The sequence below is a fragment of the Salvia miltiorrhiza genome, chromosome 4 (genome assembly GCF_028751815.1).
Source record: "Salvia miltiorrhiza cultivar Shanhuang (shh) chromosome 4, IMPLAD_Smil_shh, whole genome shotgun sequence".
Taxonomy (NCBI): Eukaryota; Viridiplantae; Streptophyta; class Magnoliopsida; order Lamiales; family Lamiaceae; genus Salvia; species Salvia miltiorrhiza.
In genome coordinates this window covers 54,661,107-54,688,637 of record NC_080390.1, presented here as the reverse complement: position 1 = coordinate 54,688,637, position 27,531 = coordinate 54,661,107, and the positions used below count along the sequence as shown (strand labels likewise).

Below are 27,531 nucleotides of genomic sequence, written 5' to 3'. Positions count from 1 at the left end.
AATAATCCCGTTTTAAAATCCATATCACTTCTTCTTAAAAAAAATTATTGTGGACGAAGAGAATATTTTTTTATGTACACGTTAAAATGGCAAAAATAAACTACTCCCTCCGTCATACTGTATCTGAGACTCTTTCTATTTAAGACGTTCCACTGTAAGTGAGACTCTTTCATTTTTTGGTAAAGATTTTACCCTTTAAACACATTTTCATGTTTTCATCTACAAACAAAATACATTTTTCTTAATTTCCGCATAAAAAAAAAGGTCTCATATACAGTGGGACGGATGGAGTATATCGAATATATATATAAGACAAACTATATTTATTTTCAAACACAATATGAAGTCGGTAAAAGCAGAAAGCATCCAAACACAGACTGACACCTCACCCTGCCTAAATATAACAACCCATCATCCATCTCTCGACACGTGTGCGGGACAGATCTCTTCCCTCTTCTCCCCCACACAAAGTCGGTTATTTTCCATAAACCCGTCGCTTTCCATCTCTCCCCTCTCTCTCACCAAAAACCATACAAAAAACTCAACCCCCAAATTTTCATTTCCACCAACTCAAATTCAATCCGATTTTCCGAAACCAGAGCTTCGATTTCTCCTTCTACGCTCCACACGCGCTCTTCATATCTGCTTCTCCTTTGCTGTTTCAATTTTGGTTTCCGCGTCTGGGGCTGAGTTCGAAAGTGTTTGATCATACATGGTGTCGGTATACCGGAGTCCACCGCCGGATCAGGAATTTTCGCATTTTCACGGTTTCTACGTGGGCGGTGATCCCTTGAAAATGCCGGAGGCGGATGGAGGTGACGGTAATCTGCTTCCGATGGCCACGGATGCGAATACGGCCTCGGGTGTGGATGATCCGAATAAGAAGATCCGAAAGCCGTACACGATCACGAAGTCCAGAGAGAGCTGGAGTGAGCAGGAGCATGATAAATTTCTCGAAGCGCTTCAGCTGTAAGTGTATAATTTAGTTTTTTTCTTGGATTAGTGATAGTATTTTGGCCAGCATCCAGAAATGGTGAAAATTAATTGTTCTCCTGCTGCAGTGAATGTAATGAGAGATAGGAAGGAAATACTGTTTTAAGTTTGTAAGCTTGTTAAGTTTTGAATGTTGCAATTATTGGGGTTTCTGCTCTGTTTTCTTAAATTTTTTACTTTATTTGAAGTTAGACTGAAGACTAAATTGGGAAATAAGTTTTTGATATTTGATTTTTCTCTATCGTTGATGACTTGGTGCTATTGTTTTCTGATTTACTTTCTTCTGATTCTAGATTTGATCGTGACTGGAAAAAGATTGAAGCATTTATTGGGTCAAAGACAGTTATCCAGGTTGAATTTACTTAACTTTTACAGTTAGATGATGTGATGCAAAGTAGTAACTCTATAGTTTAAATTTTGAATGCTTGAAGTATTGAACTAGTTATCCTCTTGATATTCATTGTGTAGGTGATGAATAATCATTCTGACCTAGTTATAATATCTCTATTTTAACAGAGTCAGGATGTGTGGAATATTTTGTGTCATGGTAGATATGGTCAATTTGAGCAAGTTCCTGGATGAGGCATGTGGTTCATCCCTTCATTTTATATAGAGATGAATGATTTAATTTAGCCCCGTAGTTTCTATTTCTCCTGCTTGGATTCTTTTTTGTAAGACTATTATTTTTCTGTTTCTATTGTATGGTGGTTGAATTGTTTTCTTCCCTTGTTTTTATTGTTCTTCTTAGTTGGCAAGGTTGGTCTTCATATCTGCCAACTTTTATAGTTTCGTCAAGTTTTGAATTTTGTTTCCCCGGATAATCGACTATTTTTAGTTACTGTAGATGATTTATGCTCCAAGGTTATGCATAGGAGACTCTTTTAAAGAAAGAGGTTGTACCTGCTACTTTGTTTTCCTGAGACTAACCAGAGGTCATCTTGCAGATACGCAGCCATGCCCAGAAGTATTTTCTGAAAGTCCAGAAGAACGGTACAAGCGAGCATGTACCTCCCCCACGTCCAAAGAGAAAAGCAGCTCATCCTTATCCGCAGAAGGCCGCGAAAAATGGTTGGATGTCTTTGATTTTTCCTGTGAATTTTATTCTCTCCTTTTCTTTTTTGAGTACGTCCCGTGACGTTTGATTGTTTTTCTTTTGGTCCTGTGTAGTTGTACCTCGAACCGGAGGTCCTGTGCAATCTTCAGTTGCTAAAGTGGAGGCTGGATACGCTGTAAGGCGCGATCCCTTTTCAATTCCCAGAAATCCCATCAACGGTTCACCTTTGTCTTCTTGGAGTTACAATGTTGTGCCAGCAGGATGTTTGTCAAATGTTGCAAAAGGTAATTTTCTATTAGCGAGCATCCTGATCTGCCATTTGTTTTAAGATGTCACTGATGAATTGCGTGTCTTGATGTTTTAGATGATGTTGGATTAGCTAGTGTTGCCCATAATTATAGCAGCAGCAGCAATGATAGCACTCCATGTGGATGGAAATCTAATGAGATGGATCATGAAGTTAAAGCGGGGCAATGCAACACAGCAAGAGGTCTTTTCCCTACTGTTCTCAATTTCATTTGTTAGTTTGTTTGATCATCATACCTGAGAAAAATGTGGAAAATAAAAACATCGTGCTCAGATTTAGTTATGCAGCATGAAGTGAGGGCGAGACGGATGCAGCAGAACACGAGTTCTGTTCCTCACTGTCTGTTATTTGCATCTGTTGTCAGTGAAATCAACTTACTGGTTAAAAATGCAGAAAAAACCGTTGTGTTCAGGTTTGAATAGTCCATGTTTAAAGCTATGTGTGTCTTATTTGTCGTGTGTTCCATATTGGAAGGATTGATATCAGATTACATGAGTGTTATTTTTTTTAGCGGGCACATGAACGTCATTATTTATTAAGATGTATACATATTGCAATTTTCAACCAACGAGTTATCTATGGTTTATCTTGATGGCATAACTAAAACTTATCACTGGCTTTTTAATTCTGCAGTTATGCCAGATTTTGCTCAAGTCTATGGTTTCATTGGTAGCGTCTTTGATCCAACTGCAACTGATCACTTGAAAAAACTAAGGAAAATGGAGCCTATAAATGTTGAGACGGTGGGTTGTACTTGATACTTGTTTGTTAGAAGCCTTGCCATTATCGACTTGCATTCTCACTCTGATCCACTTAGATATAGAATTTAACAACTGTTAGTCTTGCAGGTGCTCATGTTGATGAAGAACCTCTGCGTCAATTTGGTGACCCCTGAATTTGAGGATCATGTGAGTGTTTATTGTCAATTTTTTTTCCCTATTCTTCAGCTTTCACATACTAGTACTTATGAAAAAGTCCAGAACTTTTTTTTTTTGGACTTATTTTAAGTGGATCGAACTTTTCCCTCACGCCTGATATGCGTACAAGTACAACATCATACGTCTTGATAACCCCAACAGGGATCTGCTAGCTTAAAGTCTTGAGTGTGATATGCGGTATCACCTTTCGAGTAGTAGTTTTAGTCTATTGTGCCCTTAATCATTGAATCACCTTGATTGTTGACAGAGAAAGTTGCTCTCTTCGTACAAAGTGGCAACTGAAAATGTCCGGGCTGGGAGTGAGATCCGATCTGCATAGAGTTGTCGAAAAGCATCATCTGAATCTGAACCTCAAGAGCTTGCTTATCTTCCAAATGGGGTCGTCTGGTGGAGATGTTTCTGCTCGTTGCTCTGTGGCGGTTGCAGCCATGGATGACGGTGTGATTGTATGTACATAACTGGCATTTGGTGGTGGTTTTGAAACGCTGCCTTGTATCGTATGTCTGGATAGCACGGCAGAAGTTTGTTAGCTTGACGCAGAGAATGCTGATTGAGTGGTGTTTTCAAATGTTAGGAGTAGGTTTGCTAAATTCAAATTATGTACAGTCTTGGCTTCTTCTTGTTTTTAATCGAAAAGATCGTTCAATATAAATGTTTATATAATAGTATGAACTCGATTTCAAGATAATTTCCATGGAAAAATGTTTTGAGTTGGAGTATCTTCAATGTTTAAATTCACACAAGATTTTCCCCCTTTATATTGCAATCTTTTAAGGTAGACATGCAGTATTTATTCTTGTGATTGTGCCATATACGATAAAAAAAGTACTCATTTTTTGTTATTAAAATTATTATCTATATATATTAAAATATATTACCTCCGTCTCATTAAAAACATATTAAAGTATCACTTTTTACTTTTTTTTTTTTTTTTTTTTGAGGGGAAAAGGAAACATTATATTACGTCCCTATTCGCAATATCTGTAAGCCAGGACGGGAAATCCGACTTCCAGATTACAACATCATTCGACCAAACGGCGAAGTTCGCGAGACAGTGGGCCGCCAAATTGGCTTTCCTACGAACATGACAAAAGTGAAGAACAATCTTCTCCCTAGCTTGCATGAAAGCTTGAAAGAGATCATCACAGAGGGAATCCATTCCAGATGGTTTGTCACTAAGGACGTGCACTGCCAGAAGAGATTCAGTGTAGACCATCAAAGGCCCAAGGTCATTTTCCAAGCAAAAACCAATCCCCAGCAAGAGTGCATGCAATTCTCCCATAAGGGTAGTCTCAGTTCTACCAATTCTTCTCGCTGCGGCCGCGTGCACCGCTCCAGCATGGTCACGCACAATAAACCCAACACCAACCAAATTTCCATCATCGTGAATAGAAACATCCACGTCCATCCTCAAAACGCCGCGTCGAGGTGGAATCCACCGGTGATCTCCAACCCGCGGCAGGAGTTGCTGCTGGGCAGCGGTGTCAGCACGCGCTTCCCGGAAATTTGATAGGAAAAGCTCGCAGCTGCCCAAGATCTCGAAAACCCCATGGCAAGGATTATCATGCTTTCTATCACAAAGCCACTTCCAGCTCCACCACAATCCCACGCTAAAAAGCTCAAAATCCTCCGATCCAAACTTATCAAAGAAAACACGGCAAAGGGAGAGCAAGGGGTCATGTTTCCTCCGTTTCAGCCACTTCCACCAGTTCGTCATCTTCCACGCCATACTTTTACAATTTGGTGGGCTTAATATTACCCTTTAACATTAAAATTACATCTTTCAACTTTTTTATTAAAATTCTTACCCTCCACTTCACCACATACTCTTTGCGGATGAAGGGATTATATTAAAAATATATTCTCTCCGTCTCATTACTTTTGGACACAAAAATTAAGAAATATGTAAGTAATAGATAAAGTGAGTTGATGGAAATTATTTAAATATTAGGTATAGAGAGATGATATGTTGTTAAAAAAAGATTAATTAATAAATAAAGTGAGTTGATAGAAATTATTTAAATAAGAGTATTAGGTATAATTATAAAGAGAATATGTTGCCAAAAAAGAATGAGATATTTGTAATGTGGCATCTCATTATGGAAAGTGAGACATTTGTAATTAGACGGAGGGAGTAGTTTGTAAGTATGATTCATTTTTATATAAATATATTAATTATTGTTAATTTTATTTTTTAAATTACTATATTTGTATGTATATAATTTTATTTATTATTAATATAAGATTTAAGTTTGAATAACTAAACACATGTACAAACTCCATTAATGGTCGAGAGTGTAAATATAATTTCATGGCCACCATTCGTTGTGGCAGAGGATATTTCAAAATGGAAAAAAAAAAACAGACCGCGGGAGATAACTCCAAATTCGACTATTTCCTTTTCCCCATTTCCATGGCGAACTCTCTAGCTTCAACTATCATCGCTCCGCCGTCTCTCCGCTGGCCCCGCCGCCGCCCGATTTTCCGTCCAAACTACCGCCGAAAGCTCCGCGAATTTCGATTCTGCGCGAAGAATCCAACCAACGATACATCAATTAATACAGAGAAAGCCGAACCTGAAAACGTGCTGCTGAAAATCGCCTGGTACGGATCGGAATTCCTGGGGATAGCAGCCTCTCTCCTCCGCTCTCCGCCGGAAAGTGCGGATTCAGGAGCTGACGTGGAGCTTTGTGCTGACGGATTGGGGAAGATCGATCGAGCCGCTGTTGTGGAGAGGATCAAACAGGATTTCGATCGATCCTATTTTGTGACAGGTAAATTTTATAGTTGAGCACGCACTCACGCACCGCATTGATTGAGTTTAAGTATGCTGATTCCGCGATTGCTGCAGGAAATTTGACGGCGGATGCTTATGAAGACGAGTGCGAATTCGCGGATCCAGCGGGTTCATTCAGAGGGCTGAGTCGGTTTAAAAGAAATTGTACTAATTTTGGTTACTTAATCGAGAGATCGAATATGAAGCTGATGAAATGGGAGGATTTTGAGGATAAAGGGATCGGGCACTGGCGTTTCAGCTGCGTGATGTCGTTTCCATGGAAACCGATTCTATCAGGTATGTGTATCTATTTATATATGCCAATTAATGTGTGCATTTGTTGAGAGTGATGATTGTTGTGGGATTTTGCAGCTACTGGTTTTACAGAGTATTTCTTTGATGAAAATTCTGGAAAAGTATGCAGGTATGCATTTTGTATTTCTCAACTCTTTTAATTTGGTATCCATATTTACCATTATCATACTATAATGGGAAAAATAATTTTAAAATATAAACTGAAAACCACGATCAACCCTTAGATCATGAAGAAGATCTACGGCGGATTCATCACTTTATTTGATAAATTCACGATCTTTTGTTTGAATCCATAGCGAAAAATTTAATTTTTGAATTCATATACTCCATTTTCACAGCTAATTCATTCATATTTCACATAGAATTCACGGATTCGTAATTACCCGTGTTTATGTTTCAGGCATATTGAACACTGGAATGTGCCCAAAATGACTCTTCTGAAGCAGCTTTTAAAGCCTAGCATCTACAACAAATCAAACCCAAAAACATGATGAACTTTCAAGTCAAGCATAGTTTAGATCAAGATGAGATCAAATGAAATCAAAATTAGCCTCTTTTTGTGTGCAAGTAATAGCTGTTTACATGATTAGTTGCTTAGTGTTATAATATGAGTTGGTGAAAAGAGATGATGCTTCTACTCTTGATTAGTTTGAAGTTATCTTTGTTTGGAGGCACACTTTGGTGTATCCACTTTAATTATATTTTAATTTTGATAAATCATAATTGAAAATTGGTGAATTCTAATTAGATTTGATACCACTATATATCTGTAGTCAACTTCCAAACTTCATAAACTGAACTTTAATTCAGTTATGAACTCAATATAATTTTATCTATGTTAATGAGCTTCTCATTGTATATTTTTTTTATTGACAATTAAATTTAAAAATCGTGTTAACTTAAGACTCAATTAAGAGATTGTTGGCTTCAGACATTAATTACATTACTATTAAACTAATACACCCACACATTAATTGAGTCTTTTTTATATATATAAATTAATAATTAAATTAAGATCGCATTAAACTCGAGAACTTTGATCTTTCTATCACTGAACCAATCACACACCTAATGGTGTCTTTTTAATATATCGAAAAGTTAATGAGATATGTCGAGATAATTGATTGATGATTAGAAGAACCAAGCTCTTGAAATAGAGAACGAACCTAAATTTATAACTCAATGAAAATTTAAGTATATCGAAAAGTTAATGAGATGCGTGGAGATGATTGATTGATGATTAGAAGAACCAAGCTCTTGAAATAGAGAATGAACCTAAATTTATAATTCAATGAAAATTTAAGTATATTTTGATTAATAAATGACCTTTTTAATACACCTAAATTTATTATTATTATTATTATTATTATTATTATTATTATTATTATTATTATTATTATTGAAAATGAAGCAAAATCAATCAATTTTCTTTGAGAAAAAAATCAATCAAAACCTAATTTTATGCAATTATTTCCTTATAAATTTAAAAATAGGAATTTGTGAGGTTGCTGTGGTCACCAGCCTACGCCTGACAGAAATGTAATCATTACTATTTAATTTGACATTTTGTTTATTGCTTGAACGTGCAAATAATAATAATAATAATAATAATAATACTAAAATGGTGATTTTAAGTTTTCGAATTCCGATATCGTGACTGGTGTAAATTCATTTACATTAAAATCTTGTGTGAATATTTAAACAAATTTCAAGAAAATATTAGAGAGTTGTGACTTCTAAACAGGAGTATTAGAGATATACTGGAAATGTATTTATTTTTTTCAGATCTTTACTTTTTTTTTTTAGTAATATTTTCAGATCTTTACTCATCTTTATACAAATATAATACCAATCTCTACCCATATTTTCAATGCTTGACGCCAATACGATATGGAACCAAGAAGACATTGTTACTTACAAGTTAGAAGTATTATATAATTCGTCATTATCATCTATCATCGTCGTCTTCATCATCATTATCCACTAAGTAGAATCTATGTATTGATTTTATTTAACTTTTTAAATCATGTTTCTCATTATTATTCTTTTTTTCTTTTGGATTGACGAAATTAATTGAAAATTACTAATCTCGCGGGCCGTAGATGAGCCTAGTCGAATACTAGCAAGCTCAAATTCAACTTATTTTAATATTCAGGTCTTCGATCTTATCGTCTTGTTGATTGAGCTAGGCTCGTCACTCATTTACTGAGCTCGAGCTCGACCAGTGGCGGATCCAGGATTTTTAAATTGGGGATGCAAAAAATAATCTTATAAACGCTAGTGGAGCTAGGATTTTTTTGAGGGAGTTGAACTTCTACGGCCCCCGAGATTTTTTTTTTAGGCCTTCGATACATTTTAGACATTTTTTTTTACTAAAATACAAATATAATAGTAATAACTTTGCATTTCAAATGCAAAATGTATACTTTCAACTTTTTTGTTTAATTAAGAATTGAGGTAATTGATTGATTAAATGATGGGCTTGATCAAAAGAATGAAAAAGAAAGAGACTGTGAGCTCTCTTTTTAGTTGGGTCAATGGAATTTAGGATTTTAAAAACTGAATTTTTCTTTTATTTTGGATTAAAACTTTTAATTGGGAGTGCAAAAACTAAATCTAAAATAATTTATATATGAATATTAATACTAGTAAAAAAAAATTTTTTTTTTTTGGGATGCAACTGCACCCCCATGTTCCATGGTGGATCCGCCCCTGAGCTCGACTCATGTGATACTCGATAATGTTGAATTCGAGTTTGAGCTCGAGCTTGACTCGATAGATGTTTGTATACATGATGTTCGAGCTCGAACTCGTTAAAAAATTTAAGAAAAATTTGATAAATATTCACAATATACTATTAATTTTAATTAATATATTACTCAAATTCAAATCGAATCTCAAATAACTTACTAATAATTCTATTCATTTACATCTCTACCCTCAGCACAATGTCTGTCATATTTCTAAAAAAGAAAGCACAGAAAGAAATAAAGAATAAGCATATAACTCTACTACTGGTAGGCTTAATTTAAGCTTACTTTTAGTGAACTACAAGCAAATTTTTTATCAATATTATAGTCCCAAAAAAAAAGAAGATGTGCATCCATTTGTGGTGAGGGTGCATGGAAAGTGCAGTGTAGTGCGGCACAGGCAATGGCGTCCAGTACGTCGGCGCGGCGGTAGTGGTAGTGGTAGTGGCGGCGGCTCACGGGTTCGAATATGGAGGCGCCACTCCCAATATCAACAGTACTAGGACTCATGGGAGTGGGTCCCCCTAACTACTTTCCAACTGAAATTCACCAAATTCACTACACTCATATTTCTATTTTATTATTGTTTATTTAAAAAGTTATAAACGCATTAACCATATTACTAATATTTCCTCCGTCCCACTAAAAGCGACCTCTATTTTATTTTGGGTCATCCCACTATAAGTGACGTATTTCTATAAATGACAAAGTTTAACCCTTTAAAAAAATGTGGATCCTACCATTTTTAACACATTTACACATTTTCCTTAATTCTCGTGTCGAAAAATTTTGAGCCACTTATAGTGTGACAGATGGAGTAGTACATTAATTTGCATAGTATGTACAGTATTTAAGACCGAATCTTATACTCCCTTTGTATCATTATCGTTGTCTCACTTTTCTATTTGGGTCGTCCCACTATTATTGTCTCATTTCTATATAAAATAATAAATAATTCTTCAAAAAATATGAGTCCTACCACTTTTTATCACTTTACACCTTCTTCTTAATTATCGTGCCCAAAAATTTTAAGATAACAATAATGGTACATAGAGAATAATGATTTTATAGTAGTGTTGAGAAGTAAACAAGAGACTATTGTGTGTAATATTTTTTTTGAGGTGAACTATTGTGTGTAATAATATTCACAATTGAGTTCTATTATACATAAATTTCTTAATTTCTAGACACCATAGAGGATAATAGCGCTAAAATACACAAATTTTTACATATTTTTTATTTTGCACGTGAATTTAAAATCTCATTTCTAGATACACGAACTTTTATGTATGTGATTTTACACATGATGAATATTTTTCAACGAATAAATATTCGAGGTAGAAGTCGAAACCGTCTACATGATTTAAATGAAATTCCTTCTAAATGACGTAATTAAACATTAGGTAAATTCCATTATAAGCATACAAAAATATATTAACGAATCATTCGTAAAAAAATGTTCTATCATGTGTAATTTAAAGACATAATTACCTCTGTACGTAGCTCGTCTCATTTTTCGTAAGTGTGATGGACTCAACTGTCACATTTTTCAAAATCAATAAATTTGTATAATAATTAATAATACATATTCATACCTTATAGTTTAAAGTTTAAAATTCAAGTAAAATGATCGGTTTATTATAACAAATTTGATGAAACAGTGGTAACTAGACATCACCTATAAATGTGCTTATTTAGGTATTTACACTCCAAGCAAAATAAAAGGATTGTGGAGAAAATCAACAACACTTTGAAAAAGTAACACACACTTCATTCTTTCTTGTCACCTTCTTATTTCTCGTTTCTTATAAAAAACTCTTTAAAAAAGATGCATAATTATAAAGCTATTTGGTGCTAGATCATGAATGCGATGGTGGCGGCGGCGGCGGCGGCGGCGGTGGTGCTGATATTTGCAAGTGGAGGAGTTGAATGCAGAAGCAGAGAAGGAAGGATTGCAGAGTCATTCGAGTATTCAGCAATCAGCTGCAGAGGCCACAGCGCATCGATCGTGGAATTCGGAGGCGTCGGCGACGGAAAGACGCTGAATACGGCGGCTTTCCGGCGGGCGGTGGACGAGCTGAGCAAGCACGCATCAGACGGCGGGGCGCAGCTGTTCGTCCCCGCCGGTAAATGGCTCACCGGAAGCTTCAACCTCACCAGCCATTTCACTCTTTATCTCCACAAAGACGCAATTCTTCTCGCTTCTCAGGTATCTATCTATCTGTCTATCTATCTATTTATCGTGTTCGTGTATCAAATTTCCTCGATTGCCTGAGCACACAGTTATTTTTAGGACTGGACAAAATACTCGAAATTCGAATATTCAATTTGAATAAAATTGAAATTTAAAATTTGTGATTGATTCGAACCGATATATTTCAAAATAGAAAAAATCGAAATCCGAATTATATTTGTAATATATATATATTGGATTTTTGCCTATTATATTATATTTTAGATTTTTTATTTTCGTATTTTTTGATTTGGATCGGATTTGATTATTAAATTTTTTGAATATTTGAATTCGGTTCAGATCGAATTCATTCTTCTTCAAAGTTCGCGTTAGGCAAAAGTTCGAATTTGAGAGGGAGCGTAAGGTTGTGTTTACTTTTCATTATTAATAAGATATATGATTGAATGTTTCTATCTTCATCTCACTTTTCTCTATGAGATATGAATCGAGTAAAATTAGTTCAAATGATAGAGATTATCAAAGGTCTTGTGATATTTCAAAGTTCCAATTCATCGTATTAAACAATGAATTAGCCTAACGTTAATTCTCAAAAGTAAACGCCCTCTGACGTGATTAGGACATAAAATCGTGGGGCGTGGTGGATCCGTTACCGTCGTACGGGCATGGAAGGGATACAGCAGGAGGAAGGTATATCAGTCTTATATTTGGAACAAACCTCACTGATGTTGTCATCACTGGTAATAATTTATGTTTCTATGTCTATGAGTGTGTGTGTGTGTGTTTTTTGAATTAGACAATGAAGAATGATGAGGATTGGAATGGTCTATTGTTGTTGTTGTTATTGTTGTGTATCAGGTGAAAATGGGACAATTGATGGTCAAGGTGGTGTTTGGTGGCAGCAGTTTCACAAGAAAAAGCTGAAATACACAAGACCTTATCTCATTGAAATCATGCACTCACACAAAATTCAAATTTCCAATCTCACATTACTCAATTCTCCATCATGGAATGTTCATCCTGTTTACACCAGGTTCTCTCTCTCTCTCTCATTAACTCTATTTATTGACCTAAAATCCAAATGGGTTTGATCCGATTAATTTAAAAAGTAAGTATATTATTATCTTCATCCCTCAATTTTATTAACTATGTTGTGAGTGGAATAAAAAAGCATCCACCTTATGACAGTGTTAAATGATTAAAGTGGAATAAGGATCCCATTTTTATGGGGTTATGTGGAATACTTTTACTAAAAATAGAAATGAGTATGCAATTGGAAAACCGAGGAAATACTTAATTGTCAAATTTTACTATTTCGAATTTGATAAGAGGATTTTAATGTTTGTTAAAACTGTTTTGATTTTTCTCCAACGTGCAAGAGCGTTTATTGTTTAAGATTACTCTAGATAAATAAAAGGAAACATGCCAAGTCAACTCGAAAAAGAATATGACCAAATTAAATGGGACGAAAGGAGTATAAGCTAATTTATTGTTCAATAAGATAGATTGAAATTTTAAAATATTTAAAATTCTATATAATTTCTATCATTCGAGCTAATTTTATTTTATTAATAATGAGGATAAAAACAATCAATCGTTTATATTATCAATCATGAAAAAGTAGACGCCACCTTAATAGAAATCTTTATAATATGAAAACTTAAAAATTATACTTAGTAATCATTTTATCTGTGTCCACTAACTTTGTCGAAGTTACATACAGTATTAGTTATTACACGAGTTGATGGTAAGATGATACTTATTTTTGTATCTAATATGAGATCAAGATCATCAAGTGTATTGATTAAAAGAAAACACAACCGATTCTTCCTTACAAAAATATGGTCTCAATAAAATTCATACAAGGTTTTTTTTTGGGGGGGGGGGGGTAAATTTTTTTGGGTAAACTTTCTAGCCCGAAAACCAAAGATTTAGGATTAGAGCTGAAAATTTATAGCCTCGAAAAAAATCAATCTGACCGGCCAGAACCGAAAATAGTCCAAAATAGAGTGAGCTAGCCTCTCTCTCTCTCTCTCTCACACACACACACACACAAACACACTAAAGTAACTAAAAACCCTATGAACACTGCAGTGATATAATTATTCAAGGCATCACAATCCTAGCTCCAGTAACTTCCCCAAATACAGATGGGATCAATCCAGGTATCTCACTTTTTCCACCCAAAATTCTGTCTTAACCATCAAAACTAGTCATATAATGATGCTGAATCCAAATGCTCTACAGATTCTTGCACAAGCACAAGAATAGAGGACACCTACATCGTCTCTGGGGATGACTGCATAGCGGTGAAGAGCGGCTGGGACGAGTACGGTATCAAATACGGTATGCCGACGAAACACCTGATAATCCGGCGCCTCACCTGCATCTCGCCCTACAGCGCCGCCATTGCGCTGGGCAGCGAAATGTCAGGTGGGATCGAGGACGTCAGAGCCGAAGACGTAACGGCGATCCGCACGGAATCGGGCGTCCGGATAAAGACGGCCGTCGGGAGAGGAGGGTATGTGAGAGACATATATGTGAAGGGCATGAGCCTGCACACCATGAAATGGGTGTTTTGGATGACTGGGAACTACGGCTCCCACGCCGACACCCACTACGACCCTAACGCGTTACCGGAGATCAAGGGGATCAACTACAGGGACGTGGTGGCGGAGAACGTGACAATGGCTGCTAGGCTGGAGGGGATATCCGGTGATCCCTTCACCGGGATCTGTATGTCCAATGTGACGATTGGGATGGCGAAGAAGGCCAAGAAGTATCCGTGGACATGCAGTGAGGTCGAGGGGGTCACGAGTGGGGTGGTGCCACCACCGTGTAGCTTGCTGCCCAATAAGGGACGAGACAAACGGGCCATGTGTGACTTTCCTACGGATACTTTACCTATCGATGATCTAGAGCTACAAAAATGCTCCTATGTGAAGAACTACTTGTAATAGCCTAGTTCTTGAATACAATGAAACTAGCAATGCATGATGATGCTATCCATATGAAACATTCGACATAGCAACGAGGGATCTTGAATTTCTCACTCAGAAAATTACAGAAGACACCAACTAGTAGTTGGTGGTACGTTTATGTTACTTAAGCACGGCCGTATAAACATTCACGCGAAAGGCAATATACGCAAATAACACGCTATGACCTAAAAACCAGTCCTTTTATGCCAACATATCTCCATCTAGGGGATATTTATGAAGATATACATATTCTACAAACATGAGAACATACACAATAACATATTTCAGTAAGTTGGGTCAGGATTGAATCTTACAGACTCCCTCCATATGAGTTCCTTGATGTGCTCTTCAGTAACCGATGGCTGCTCAAAGTCGAAGGCAAAAGGCCGAGGGCAAACAGGTTCCTCGTTAATATTATGAAGGGGTGCTAAGTACGGATGACAGAGAGCCTCATTAACTGCAAGCGATCAACAGCATAAGAGCATTAATGCAAAGAGACGGGATGACCCGAACAAACAAAAACAAGAGGGCATATAGCATAGCATAGTTTGAGTAATACAGCTTTAAGGATCCAATTGGGCAAGATTTTCACAAAACTGCTACGCTGCTAGCGCTAGGTGAGGGCTTCTTTAGATTACACAACCATTTTTTTGAAATTGAGAAGAATATGCCATTCTGATTATTTGAAGTCTCTAGGTAACTCTCAGGCCTCAGCTTCGCAATTCTAAACGAATCCTTCGATGGGGGAAATAAAGCTATAATAAGTTTCCTCGGGAATTGAGGAAGCATAGGAAATAATATTTAGATACATGAAGATATGGTCAATTTCCATGAACTATACGAGTCCACGAGGAGATACATAACCATACTTCTACCGAAATAGGGAACTATACCTGTAATGCGCCTGCTTGGGTCAAACACGAGCATTTTCTCTAATAAATCCAGAGCTCCAGGAGCAGTATTCGAAAATCTGGCAGAAAATTGTTGCTTTGGGTACTGCGGGAGCTGCCTAACGTATCTTCGGGCATTATTGCTTCTAAGAAACCCGAGACTGGCATCATCTGGAGAGCCAATTAGCTTCACAAAATGAAGAGAGAACACAAAATCAGTATAAACAGACACTGAGAACTTCAAAAAAATATAATATAAATTAAGTTAAAACGAAAACGTATGAATATGCGATGGCAAGGTTGCAATTTGTAAATCCGTATTCAATCTTGCTATATACACTGCAGAACCTTCCCAAACTAGCGGGAGACCACCATATCATCGTAAATCAACTGAATTATACTTGAACACGAATATTTAGAATCATTTTGTGCTTATGCCACCAGTTTGTATAGGCGAGCATAACCTCCAGATTAGTAGAAATATTGTCATGTATCATGCTAATAAACGTACAAGGATGTGTAATATCAAGAAAGCTTAGTCACATAAATTGCAATTTGCACATAATAATTTTTTATTTTTTTATTCAAATAAAGAATGAATAGTGATGCTAAAAAAAAATAACAATCATTATTGTATCAAAACATATTCAATTAGAATGTTGTGTTTGGGATGTTTGAGCAGAAATACCTCTGTGATGAGTCTCAACTGATGAACATAATCTTTTCCGGGAAATAGAGGTTGTCTTGTCATGATCTCACCGAGTATGCAACCTACGGACCAGATATCAATTGCAGCAGTGTATTCTGAACAATTTAGGAGCAGTTCTGGAGCTCGATACCAACGAGTAACAACATACTCCGTCATGAAATCAGTCTCAGATGTTGTCCTTGCGAGACCAAAATCTCCGATTTTCAGATCACAATTAGCATTGAGGAGCAAATTACTCGGTTTAAGATCTCGATGCAAGACGTTTGCTGAATGGACATACTTAAGTCCCCGTAGTATTTGGTAAAGGAAATACTGCAAATTTTCAATCAGAATCAATTGAGTTACAAGTTTATTGAAATCAATTTTAATAAAAAAAAATAATGAAGGCATGAGGTGTATTTAGCGTGTATATGTACGATACAGAACAAACTGTCTATGACATAAGAAAGTGAGGCCAAACCCGACAGTGGTCATCGGCCAAAGGTTGATTGGACCGGATAATCTGGTGAAGATCGGTGTCCATAAGTTCATAAACAATGTAGACATCGTTGAAGTTCTCCTTCTGTGGTGGCCGTATTATGTCTTTAATTGCGATCACCTGTTAACGTAAGAAAAACAAAAGATTTAGATAATGGATAATAGTTGTTACCAGAAAACTATTGACAGACACTTCATGACTCATTATATAAATTGTAGAAATATGTCCCTGATTATGTAAAAAAAAACTTATAGCTAAGGAAAACCTAATGGTTACGAGGAGTGAGGTCTGCAATTTTTCCTGTTCACCTAGAAATGTGCTTAAGAGCTCTTTATCTGTTTCGAACTTTAGTCTGGTTCATTAGCTTCAATGCCACAACTATTTTACATTCCGGTTAGAAATTCCAAGCTGATAAAGCCGAGTGTTGTCAACAATGGAACCGATGAGACACTCAATATTACAAATCAAAAGAACAAGAATGCAGTTGAAATAAGTGAGCACGGATCAAATGGGAAGAACTAATTGCTGAAATCCACTGTAAAATTGAATCTCGTGATACATTCAAAAAAATTTACACAAAGAATAATCACACGGTGTTTCATATCAAGAGAAGAACTTTCATAACCCGAACAAGACAGAAGTGCTAAGAGCTAACGATCTATAGGGTTTAGGTGAAAATTCTCACATTATCATGATCCATGTGAAGTAGAAGTTTGATTTCTCGTAATGTCCTCTTTGCATCAATTCTATTATCAAATGCATTGCCAATCTTCTTAATGGCGACTTCTTCACGTGTCTCAGAGTTTACAGCGGCACTGAAGCAAGTGAAAAAGATTCAATTCCCCTTATCATTGATAAACTCAGAGAAAAATTTGCAAACAAGATGACAAACTAACATTTTTTCAGATTCTAATAGTAAGACCAAATCCAAAATCTTTTTGAAGAGGTTAACAAGTGAATATAACCAAATAACACAGAGTCTCAAAATTTACTAACATCTGCACAAAGATAACTTGGAGAGAAACTCAAGAACTATTACTTATTAGATCATCAAAATAAAACATAAACCGATAGCTACAAAATGAGATGCATCCTCGTTCCCCATCCCATTGCCTTGCCATAGCATCGGACAGTGATATAAGGGGAAAGGCTCGACGATTATCCTGATACACTAAAAATGTATGTACAATTATAAACCGAAGCCGGTAAAGTTAGAGCATCAGATTGCACTCTAAATCAATATGTTTTTCGGGAAGAAAAAAAAAAACACCATTCATTAGTTATTTGCTCTTTGAAAAATCTAAGTTTCCACAAGTCAAATTATTTAATTATACTACCAGTTTACCCTCTTTAGTTATCCAATTTCGAACAAATTTAGTGCATAATATTATAGCAAAAAAAAATGATCATCCAAGAGAAAAGCCGGAGCTCCTCGTTACATAAATCCGACTAAGCAAAATATCAGCTCTCTAATGTCAGCACCTCATCTGGAATGAGGCATTGGCATATACATACTTCTTATAGCTTCATAACCTACTATGCATCAGCATTTTTACCTAGACTCAAGTCATTCAAACGCATTCAATTCACTTCAGCTAAACCAAAAGGCGCGAAAGCAACGACTCCAAAAACTCGACATCACAGTCACAACCCCATTTCATGAAATCTCTACACTTCCTTTCTCTTACAACTCCCCTTCACATTTTCATCAAATTCAAAACACCACCAAGCAGAAACAACAAAAGCCAACAATCATCAGAGATCTCAAGTTCAATCATAATAACCCCCAAAACTACCCCAACCCTACTTCATCAAATCACATTTAACAACAAATTATCAACCTTTCCAAGTCAACCACAGACGGAAGAGGCAAGTCAACACCAAAATCAAACCACAAATTCAACAGTAAACCAACATTCTCAGAGCAAATCAAGCAGCTCGATTCTAACAAAGCAGAGAAGAGAAGAGAATTGCCCCGATCATTACCATACAATGCCATAGGCCCCACGGCCGACGGGCCTGAGAGGGACATACTTTCTAGAAACTTCGAAGAGATTTCCGTACAAATTGTACTGCATATATCTCCCGCCATGCGTTGGCACGCCATGGAAATTATTTCCACCGTGATCACCTGAGCTCGACTCCTTGGACATAGCCGACATAGCGCGAGACCCTTCAATTATCCAAGGAAAAAATAAGAAAAATCGAAGAAGCCCAGTTTCAAAGACTGGATTTTTTGTCAGGTTGTTGGATTTGGAGCGTTTTTCCTCATGACTATGTAGCTCTTGAGGAAAATATATTTGCTTTGCCTGTGAACTTTTGAACTGGAATGACTTGAGATTACCCGTGAAGCATCTACAACCATATATTTTCTACAACTTAGTTGACTCTTCTAATTTTAACAATAATCCATTAATCCTCATTTTTTCTTTTAAACCCCCATTTTCCCCCAACTTATCAAACCATAATATACTGCTTTAATCACCATTTACTCGAACCCAGAACCTTGGATCTTGATCTTGAGCATTACTTAAACTATTTTTCTATGTCGTGGGAATTCGTAAAATGCATTATATACATTAGTATATGCAAACTACACGGATGCGGTATCATATCTTCTTTTGGTATACACCAATTTTCAGTATATATCAGTATCATACCTTGTTCTGATATACATTTTTTTTAATATGGTAATTATTGATTTTTCCGATATATAATGCAGTATATCTATATACACTCGTATACTTCATTATCGAAAAAATCTATACATTTATCTCACCGAAAATCTTATCATATTTTACTGAAAAGTTCGTTATACCTTAAGTTCGGCATTTTACCATATTTTCTGGTCATAAGCTTGATATTTTACACTATTTATGGACAAGAATTTTACAGTATTTTCCGACGGTAAGTATTTTCCCATTAGTATTTTATCGTATTTTCTAGTCATAAGTTCGATATTTTAGGCAAGTATTTTACAGTATTTTCCGACGGTAAGTATTTTCCTAGTCCTAATTTAGTATCGCTGCATAAATAACTTCTGACAATTTTTATTTACATAGTATCACTGCTTAAATAACCTCTGGTAATTTTTTTTTAAGGATTTAGTCAATAAAACAAAAAAAAATACTAAATTACAGTACATGTAGGGATGTCAATGCAGCCCGAAACCCGTGGGCCGACCCGAATAACCCGACAAAATTAGAGGGTTAGGGTTGAAAAATCGCAGCCCGAAAAAACCTCCAGCCCGATTAGCCCGCACCCGACTAACCCGGAACCCGATAGGGCTAGCCCGAAAACCCGATGGGCTGGCCCGGTGGGCTGACGGAATTGTGACTGATACATCCAGTTACAACTTCTGCTATGTTTAGATCTATGCATGGTATTTGCTTAAATATATATATGTAGCCTCATTAAAAAAAAGTGAAATTAATTAGTTAGAATATATATGTGTGTGTGTGTGTGCAATCTCATTAAAAAAAGTGAAATTAATTACGGATTTTTTGTAGAAATTGATTGTTAGTATCTCATTAGTTAAAAATTAATTATTAGTATCTCATTTTAAAGTGATACCATTTTTTTTTCCTGTCAATGAGACGTGCATGGAAAATCCACTAGTTATTCAGTAATAATTCAAATTGATTTTAGTGCATTGATACATGTTAAATTTTACTATCTCATTTTAATATAATTTTGTTTATGTAATCTTGAATATCTTATATTTTTGCATTTCATGCTTTGCTATATAATTTATATCTTTAATATCTATGTATATTTTATACATTATACATTAGATCATTAGAAATAATAAAATACAAATGATAATTTTATTTTTACGCCTTTAACCTAATTAGCCCGATGGGCTAGCCCGAAACCCGAAAGTTTAGGGTTAGGGTTGAAGATTTACAACCCGAAAAAATCTCCAACCCGATTAGTCCGCACCCGACTAACCCGGAACTCGATAGGGCTAGCCCGAAAACTCGGTGGGCTGGCCCGATTGACATCCCTAAGTACATGTATGAAAAGGAGTAGGATTAAACATTGATTTGTAAGAAAATGAGTGCTGAACCCGTGTTGTGTATCAAATCGAATATTGAACATTGATTCATATCACAAATGGAAACATAAATTGTTTAAAATAAAACAGAGTTAGAAATTTTGTATATGTTTGCCAAAGTCCAAAGACATTCCACATTTCACATTACAAATATAAGACCAAATGTAGTCAAATAGAATTTGTATATGTTTGCCAAAGTCCAAAGACATTCCACATTTCACATTACAAATATAAGACCAAATGTAGTCAAAATCTATTCTGGGCTACCTACCATATTCATTTCCTTGAAATTTCCATAAGAATTTCTTCTCTTTTCTATTATTCTTTCTTTCTTTCTTTACAATAAATAGTTGTTCAAACACATATATATATATACATGTAAATATACACAAATATAAACATACAATATACACTCTAAAAAAGAAAATGAAAATTCCATTGCATTGACACAAACACAAGAGCTTAGAAAATAGCTATTCTTCCTTTCACCTAAATGCTGGGCCTTGTGCATTGATGCTAGCTTCGCCTTGCTCCAACACATCACCAACAAGCTTAAGATTGCTAAGCAGCCCCGTCGCGTCCACCTCCTTCGCAACGAGCTCGAGTCCTAGAGAGAGGAAACGACTCCTCGTTGGTTCAAAGAAAACAGTTACTCCCTCCCGTTTTACCTCATGAGGTGGTCTCATGTAAAATCGGTTTTATAAAGTATCATTTGTATGTTGAAGTAGTATCATTATGAAGGCGGTTTTACCATAAAACCGGTTTCACAGGAGTTTTTATGTTACCTCATAGGCCTCTCACTCTCTTCAGGCTCCATTTAAAATCTCTCTTTCCATCCATTTGAATTCAAAATCCATCTCTTGAATTCGCTCGACCCTTTCGTTGTCATTGATCCGTTTACGCTCCCCCTCGTACCTCATCTCCGACGTACCTCTTGCCGGAAACGTTTATCAAGCTCCGTGCATCCACCAAAAAACTTCCCAAGAGGATGATCCATATGGCATTTCTGGAAAAGCTCAATAATCTGCAACAGTGAAGCCACATTTGTGAATTCCAATTTGCAAAGGCCAATATCCAATTCTTGCTTTGCTACAGAAGAAAATATACACATTTTTTTATGATCTACTAATTGAAAGATAAGCTTTAAACAGTTGAGGGAAACAAGGCCAACAAGTAACTATTATAAACCATCAAACAACATTCATTAACTACCCAATTTTAAGTTTTAAGAGTCAAGCAAAGCTAACCAAAGTAACACAGATTTGCAATGAAAAATACATAATTAGATAATAATCTTAGAACAAGAGTAGCAGACCACCATCAAACAATTTCAGTAAATTGTTTATATAATTACATTTGATCATCAAACAACAGTCATTTTTGAAAGATCATCTTCCTCTCATAACTTACCTCAGCACACATTGGAATGGGGAGATGCAGGGATATTTAAATAAACGTGATTTCAGCAATTTTAGGCATAAACATGGATTTCAATAATCACGCCAACAAAATTCATTCAATATTTTCACCATAAAAAAAGAAAATGTAAGGTGAAATCATCCTCCATAAATACCTTTTTTTTCTGGAATTGAAGATGCAGACGAGGGAGAAGGGAAATTAGAGCTCAAGAAGGATAAAGAGATAATAAAAGAATAATGGGTGGCAATGTTATCTTTGTTTCCCCTTGAGCCCTAATTCCCCTTGTCCCTCGTCTGCATCTTATGGAAATAAACCAGTTCTTGCACTCAATCCACAAGATTTTTTTTTTTTTTTTTCTGTTATTCTTCCTATAATGAGATTCATCAGTGTTTCAATTTTGTGTTTATTATTTTAATAATATCTTTTATTAAAGTAAAATTTGTATAATACTATGAGCTACAGGGACGGATCTAAAGGCCAGGCACCCCAGGCCGTCGCCCGGTCAAATTTTTTTTTTGTTACCTATAAATGTGTGATTTTAATTTTTTTTTATCTATATATGTTAATCTCGCCCGGTCATAATTGTGTCATTTCAAATAATTAGTCAAGGTTCAACTCGTTTTCTTTATTAAAACTTTATTAGAATCATCCGGTGAAATCTCGCCCGATCATTATTAAATTTCTAGATCCGTCCCTGATGAGCTATACTTAAAGTTTTATTTCAAAAAACTAAAATTTAAGAAATATATATACCGGAACCTTGAAATTATCAACCTATATTAGATAATAGTCCCTCAGTCCATGAAACAACTTCCTAGGAGGGAGTGACACGAGTTTTAAGAAAAAATATTATTGAGTGTATTGAGAGTGGATAAAAGGTAGTTGAATGTATTGGGACAGTGGTGAAAATGTGTTACTATAATTAATATTGAGAGTTGTGAAAAGTGAAAAGTAAGAGGATTATAAGTGGTGGGGTATAGTCCAAAAATAGGTAGGAAATTCTTTTGTAGACGTCCCAAAAATGAAAAATAGGAAGTTCTTTCGTGGATTGAGGGAGTAAAATTAAATGATGAAAAATAATTATATGTTCTAAATAGATGGAATAACTCTAGATAAAATCACAAAATTAAATTAAAGTATATAAATTTGAAATTGGAAAAAAAAATATAAAAAATTAAACAAAATTAAAAATGGACATAAGTGTGATACATAAATTAGGAGTACAAAAGATACCACACATCTTATCACAATTTATGTTTGTATTATATACAATAAATAGAAATTCCACATTCACCAGTAACTTTAAATTTAACAGACCACACACATACACATTCACATACATGTAAATATACACATGTATAAACATACAATATATACTCTGAAAAAAAAGATGAAAACTCCATTGCATTGATATTCTGTATACAAACACCAAGAGCTTATACATAGCTATTCTTCCTTCACCTAACTGCTGGGCCTTGGATGCTAGTTTCGCCTTGCTCGAACACATTACCAACAAGCCTAAGATTGCTAAGCAGCGCGTCGCGTCCGGTTAGAACGACTCGGAAGAAACCATCCACCTCCTTCGCAACGAGCTCGAGTCCTTGACAGAGTTCTCCTGCTGCTTTCTCCAAACCCAGCTTCGACTTCTGCAACACCTGAGCTTCAACGGGGCTCTCCACGCCGTCTTGCACGATGGGGTATACCTTCCTCACGCCACTCTCAACGGCTACCACCTCTTTCAGGAAGACGAGGATCTTGTCCTTGTCCTTGTCCGGGTTCGTGTTTCTGATTTCGTTATTCACATGAGTCTGGAGATCAGAGAAGGCCTGCGCCCACAAGCAGGTCTCGGGAACTGGTAGGTCCATCAACTTTGTTGCAGAACCGGAGAATGCAGCAGCGAATACGCTGCAAATGAAGAGGGTGACCACCTTGACCCCATACATGGCTCGCATCAAGACTTTCCCCTTTGAGGAGTTCTTGATCTTTGGGAGGTCTAGGGTTTGAGCGAGGCTGTCCATGACGGAGAAGATGTTGTCGAGCCTGGGATTCTTCGAACCCATATGCTGCCTCCATCCATCCAGGGAGGAACGCGCCTGAATAAACTGCTTTGGGGACGCACTCTCCAAGTCGTGCAGGAGGCACCGGAGGAAAAGGTGGCCCTGCTTCAGCCGGGAAATCTCGGAGCTCAAGGCAATGCAGATGTCCAGCAACTTCACACTATTGTCCAAGTACACGTCGATCCACTTGTCATCCCAGTCGCAGACAGGGAGTTCGAGAGCAGTGATGAGAACTTTTATGTCAGCGTGGATTTCACACAGTAGCTCCATGGCACTCTTCATCCATGTCAAGCACAGAACATCTTCCTTGCCCGGAGGCTTAAGCTTTCTAAGCTTCTCCGCCATGCTTTCCTCGAAAGCATTTAACAAATCGAGCATCTTCGGTGACAGTGAGGATCCCTTTGGTAGCATCATGCGGAATGGATTTCCGAATGGGAGGAAACCTCTGTGAGGATCCTGCGGGCGACTCATTTGATGCACTAAATCCTGAGATGAAAACAATCATACATTAAATGGGATTACAGGAAAGAGGGGGAGAAACGAAGGCCGGATAGAAATACACCATGATATTACTTTATCTTTTGAGATCAACAAAAGGTAAAAGCGTGAGATTATCTATATCACTGCAAAAATTTAAAGCCCTTTGAAAATTAAAAATGATTCTATGCACAAAAAAGCATATAATGTAACACTAGAAAAGGGAAAGATAGCAAAATATCATGCTCTAGCACTCTGCAACATACTGCATCTCAGGATATCTAATGCACTAAATTATAACATTTAAATTGGACGCTCTTGTCAAGCCTAACTAGCAGTTGCTTATCAAGAAAATAAACAAACAAATGCAAGTCACAGTAGATGCACAGATATTCCACGGCTTAAAAACTACAAAATCCACCATTCTTAACACCTGTAAAAGCTCAATCCCCAATTTCTAGTAAACAAGTATGAAATATAATCTAATCCAGGGAAAAAAAAAAGCAAATCTCTCCAACTGCAGTAGTTTGAAAATTTTCTTCCGATTTCCACAAAGCGACAACGACAAAAATAATCAACTAGAATAAGCACAAACCAAGCAATAATACCATAAAACTCACACCAATTACTAAACAACTCAATATTCTTCCAATTAAACCCCAAATTTTACATTTAAGCCTAATAATCATAGGAGTAATTCTATCTGACCAAAAACGAACTGATATTCCTTCAAAAGAAATGAATAGAGGAAGAGAAAAACCAATCTGAACAAATACTTACCAAATTCATCATACTTTCACCTATAAAAAACAGTGAAAGCGGACAAATTCGCAGTCACCTCCAAAATTAAGCTAAAAAAATTCAAAAACTATACAATCGATGAAAATAAAACACGAACAAAACATAGATGCACACAAGTAAGCGTATATATACCGATTATAGAAGAGAGAAGGGAGGGGAAGTCGTAGCTGAAAGGCTGAAACAGTACTCGGAGACGCGTAGAGAAATTGGTGAATGAAATTTCGAGGAAATTAGTGGGAGGCGATTAAGAGATAATGAATTGAATTTATCAAATACAAACGGGGCACGTGGCGAAATGCCATTGGATAATAGGTTTTGAGGGTGCAATTTTTGTAATGGTAGGGGTGCCAGTAGGAGATAGTGGCCCGAAAACCGACCGTTACTTCTCGGCCGTGGATCACACGATGACGTCAGATCAGGATATTATTTTTTTATTTGTAAATTTGGTGAAATTGTGTTTTAATTTTAAAACTTTTAGATAATTTTTTTCTCTTCAAATAAAAAAAACTCGTGTAAGTTTATTTACAGTGGGAATTTCTGCAATAAAAGATTAATTTGAAAAAAAAAGGAAGTAATTTTTCAATAATTTTCCAATCGAAAAAAGTGGTTATGTGCATATTATATTTATAATTATGTTTTCCTACGCATTACATTCTCTTAATTATCCATTTTCTTAGTTGGAGTGTGAATTTTTTTATACCATTGATTATATGAGCTTAAATTATTTTTTTACAGAAATGCATAGTATCAAATGAACTAAGCATAAAGAATTATTTTTTTGAGGTTTGGTGAAATCTCATAGTACTACGTAATAAGATTACATTCGAAGAATTGATTTAAAATAAATAATATATAGATAGCATAAGTTCCAAGTCATTTACTGTTGGAAGTCGCATGTGAGGTTGTGTAGGTTGTATTTTCATTTATTTAGATATTTGATCTAATTTGTATTAACTTGATCTTTATTTGATTTATTTATTAATACAATATTTAATTTCGTGATATGTATTTAGTGAGAAATGTTATGCTACATACTTTATATGAACACCTTATGTGAGCACCGATCATATTTAACCCTCGTTAGTCTTGTCTTTTTTGTTTTAGCCATTTATTTTTATTCTAATACTTCATAAATTGTTATTGAGATCATTAATTTTATAAATTACATAAAAATCAAATTCTGATTTGTTATTTTTTATCAATAATTTGAAGTTAAAGGGAATATGAACAAATTGAACTTTGATTTTTATGTAATTTATAAAAGTAATGATCTCAATCACATTTTATGAAGTATTAGAATAAAAATAAAAGCCTAAAACAAAAAAGACAAGACTAACGAGGGTTAAATGTGAGTGGTGCTCACATAAAGTATGTAGCATAACATTTCTCTGTATCCAATACTAGTATCTAAAAAAAAATTGTATACAATTATTTGCAAATTTAATATAGCCTCCTACCTCTTTAAAAAATATGTTTCTCTCCCTTTTCTTATAAGATCTTTAGCTTTTTGTTTCCGTTGAAGATGATGGACCCCTATTTCTTCATCCTTTTATGTTTCTTTTCTTTCTTTCCTTTACTTTTTACAGGAGGGGAAATCTCGATCATATTTATTTCGTGTTTGTTACTTTTGTATTGATTTTACGATTTGCTTTAAATTAGTAATTACAATTCCCTCACCACCAAACAATAAAGCAATTCATTTTTCATGTAATCACCTTTTTTGTCAATTTATCTTTAAGTTGGTACGCGATTTATTAAATCCTATTTGAATATTTAATACTACATTTTAATTGAAAATCAATAAACTATAGCATGTGTGAATTTGGAGAAAATCGTGATCACCCACCTAAAACATAGGGCCATAGAATAGTCACTTTCATGCTCGTGTTCCATTTGAAAAGTGACTATCATATTTCACCTCATGTACACGCCAAAATAATATTCTCTCCTTCTCTTAAAAACATGCATTTTTTTTTCCTATTTTGGGTCGTCTCACACAATCGTGCATTTTTTATTTTTTAACACTATCCCACTCATATCGCCGCGTGTTTTTAAGAGCCGGAGAGAATAGAGAATATAGTGATTACATGATATACATGAGATTAATAATAAATACCCCTCCGTCCCGGCCAAGAAGCTACATTTGCTTTTCGGCACGAAATTTAAGGAATTGTAGATTAATGTTTTAAGTGTGTAATAATAAAGTGATAAAGTAGGAGATAGAAAGTAATAAAATGATAAAAGTAAAAAAGAGAAAGTAATAAAGTGATAAAGTAGGAAAACGAAGGTAATAAAGAAATACTTAATTAGTGTTAATTATGTGTTTAAAATTACTTAT

The 27,531-nt window shown here is 35.6% G+C and overlaps 5 protein-coding genes and 2 long non-coding RNA genes across 14 annotated transcripts; 3 read left to right on the top strand and 4 right to left on the bottom strand.

Annotated features, from left to right (window-relative positions):
• Window positions 1-434: 434 nt before the first annotated feature.
• On the top strand, window positions 435-4,008 carry LOC131020692 (protein REVEILLE 6-like). Of its 5 annotated transcripts, XM_057949680.1 has the most exons (9): window positions 500-969; window positions 1,287-1,344; window positions 1,510-1,576; window positions 1,938-2,061; window positions 2,161-2,331; window positions 2,412-2,537; window positions 2,988-3,097; window positions 3,203-3,262; window positions 3,540-4,008. In XM_057949680.1, the coding sequence occupies exons 1-9, from the start codon at window positions 810-812 to the stop codon at window positions 3,609-3,611; spliced, it is 948 nt and encodes a 315-aa protein (XP_057805663.1). In that variant the 5' UTR covers window positions 500-809; the 3' UTR covers window positions 3,612-4,008. The 5 variants fall into 5 exon arrangements, 4 of the variants coding, with proteins under 4 accessions (XP_057805660.1, XP_057805661.1, XP_057805659.1 ...); XM_057949677.1 differs by lacking the exon at window positions 1,510-1,576 and having other exon boundaries at window positions 435-969; XM_057949678.1 differs by lacking the exon at window positions 1,510-1,576 and having other exon boundaries at window positions 498-969; window positions 3,203-3,265; window positions 3,567-4,008.
• Window positions 4,009-5,565: 1,557 nt separating this feature from the next.
• Window positions 5,566-7,116, top strand: LOC131020706 (uncharacterized). The gene is made up of 4 exons (XM_057949697.1): window positions 5,566-6,066; window positions 6,144-6,365; window positions 6,441-6,492; window positions 6,784-7,116. The coding sequence occupies exons 1-4, from the start codon at window positions 5,604-5,606 to the stop codon at window positions 6,872-6,874; spliced, it is 828 nt and encodes a 275-aa protein (XP_057805680.1). The 5' UTR covers window positions 5,566-5,603; the 3' UTR covers window positions 6,875-7,116.
• Window positions 7,117-10,804: 3,688 nt separating this feature from the next.
• LOC131020673 (probable polygalacturonase) lies at window positions 10,805-14,355 on the top strand. Of its 3 annotated transcripts, none has more exons than XM_057949645.1 (6): window positions 10,805-10,891; window positions 10,992-11,342; window positions 11,944-12,064; window positions 12,183-12,357; window positions 13,419-13,489; window positions 13,572-14,355. In XM_057949645.1, exons 2-6 carry the CDS (start codon window positions 10,995-10,997, stop codon window positions 14,279-14,281), a joined length of 1,425 nt encoding a protein of 474 aa, XP_057805628.1. In that variant the 5' UTR covers window positions 10,805-10,891; window positions 10,992-10,994; the 3' UTR covers window positions 14,282-14,355. The 3 variants fall into 3 exon arrangements, with proteins under 3 accessions (XP_057805628.1, XP_057805630.1, XP_057805629.1); XM_057949647.1 differs by having other exon boundaries at window positions 10,850-10,891; window positions 10,978-11,342; XM_057949646.1 differs by having other exon boundaries at window positions 10,850-11,342.
• On the bottom strand, window positions 14,350-18,851 carry LOC131020684 (mitogen-activated protein kinase homolog MMK2). Its single transcript, XM_057949663.1, has 6 exons — window positions 18,369-18,851; window positions 17,068-17,197; window positions 16,365-16,502; window positions 15,884-16,216; window positions 15,199-15,382; window positions 14,350-14,762 (listed from the first exon to the last, which is right to left on the bottom strand). The coding sequence occupies exons 1-6, from the start codon at window positions 18,542-18,544 to the stop codon at window positions 14,590-14,592; spliced, it is 1,134 nt and encodes a 377-aa protein (XP_057805646.1). The 5' UTR covers window positions 18,545-18,851; the 3' UTR covers window positions 14,350-14,589.
• Window positions 18,852-20,604: 1,753 nt separating this feature from the next.
• LOC131020752 (uncharacterized) lies at window positions 20,605-22,243 on the bottom strand. The gene is made up of 2 exons (XR_009100753.1): window positions 22,013-22,243; window positions 20,605-21,463 (listed from the first exon to the last, which is right to left on the bottom strand). It is a non-coding gene; the product is annotated as an uncharacterized LOC131020752 (long non-coding RNA).
• A 989-nt stretch (window positions 22,244-23,232) lies between these two features.
• LOC131020687 (protein BPS1, chloroplastic-like) lies at window positions 23,233-25,481 on the bottom strand. 2 transcript variants are annotated; one of them, XM_057949672.1, is made up of 2 exons: window positions 25,326-25,481; window positions 23,233-24,401 (listed from the first exon to the last, which is right to left on the bottom strand). In XM_057949672.1, the coding sequence occupies exon 2, from the start codon at window positions 24,384-24,386 to the stop codon at window positions 23,316-23,318; it is 1,071 nt and encodes a 356-aa protein (XP_057805655.1). In that variant the 5' UTR covers window positions 24,387-24,401; window positions 25,326-25,481; the 3' UTR covers window positions 23,233-23,315. The 2 variants fall into 2 exon arrangements, with proteins under 2 accessions (XP_057805655.1, XP_057805654.1); XM_057949671.1 differs by having other exon boundaries at window positions 25,173-25,425.
• LOC131020753 (uncharacterized) lies at window positions 24,433-24,948 on the bottom strand. Its single transcript, XR_009100754.1, has 2 exons — window positions 24,826-24,948; window positions 24,433-24,657 (listed from the first exon to the last, which is right to left on the bottom strand). It is a non-coding gene; the product is annotated as an uncharacterized LOC131020753 (long non-coding RNA).
• Window positions 25,482-27,531: the final 2,050 nt, after the last annotated feature.

Bases quoted from the DNA above. Each gene is read 5' to 3' on its own strand.
- LOC131020692 (XM_057949676.1), top strand. From the start codon at position 713: ATGGTGTCGGTATACCGGAGTCCACCGCCGGATCAGGAATTTTCGCAT. The intron at 2,062-2,160 runs GTTGGATGTCTT...GGTCCTGTGTAG, and splicing joins GCAGAAGGCCGCGAAAAATG to TTGTACCTCGAACCGGAGGT. The intron at 3,098-3,202 runs GTGGGTTGTACT...TTAGTCTTGCAG, and splicing joins AGCCTATAAATGTTGAGACG to GTGCTCATGTTGATGAAGAA.
- LOC131020673 (XM_057949645.1), top strand. From the start codon at position 10,995: ATGAATGCGATGGTGGCGGCGGCGGCGGCGGCGGCGGTGGTGCTGATA. The intron at 11,343-11,943 runs GTATCTATCTAT...TGACGTGATTAG, and splicing joins CAATTCTTCTCGCTTCTCAG to GACATAAAATCGTGGGGCGT. The intron at 13,490-13,571 runs GTATCTCACTTT...AATGCTCTACAG, and splicing joins TACAGATGGGATCAATCCAG to ATTCTTGCACAAGCACAAGA.
- LOC131020706 (XM_057949697.1), top strand. From the start codon at position 5,604: ATGGCCACCATTCGTTGTGGCAGAGGATATTTCAAAATGGAAAAAAAA. The intron at 6,067-6,143 runs GTAAATTTTATA...CGATTGCTGCAG, and splicing joins TCGATCCTATTTTGTGACAG to GAAATTTGACGGCGGATGCT. The intron at 6,493-6,783 runs GTATGCATTTTG...TTTATGTTTCAG, and splicing joins AATTCTGGAAAAGTATGCAG to GCATATTGAACACTGGAATG.
- LOC131020684 (XM_057949663.1), bottom strand. From the start codon at position 18,544: ATGTCGGCTATGTCCAAGGAGTCGAGCTCAGGTGATCACGGTGGAAAT. The intron at 17,198-18,368 runs GTAATGATCGGG...CACTTGCTTCAG, and splicing joins GGGGCCTATGGCATTGTATG to TGCCGCTGTAAACTCTGAGA. The intron at 16,217-16,364 runs GTTTGGCCTCAC...GAAAATTTGCAG, and splicing joins TGGCCGATGACCACTGTCGG to TATTTCCTTTACCAAATACT.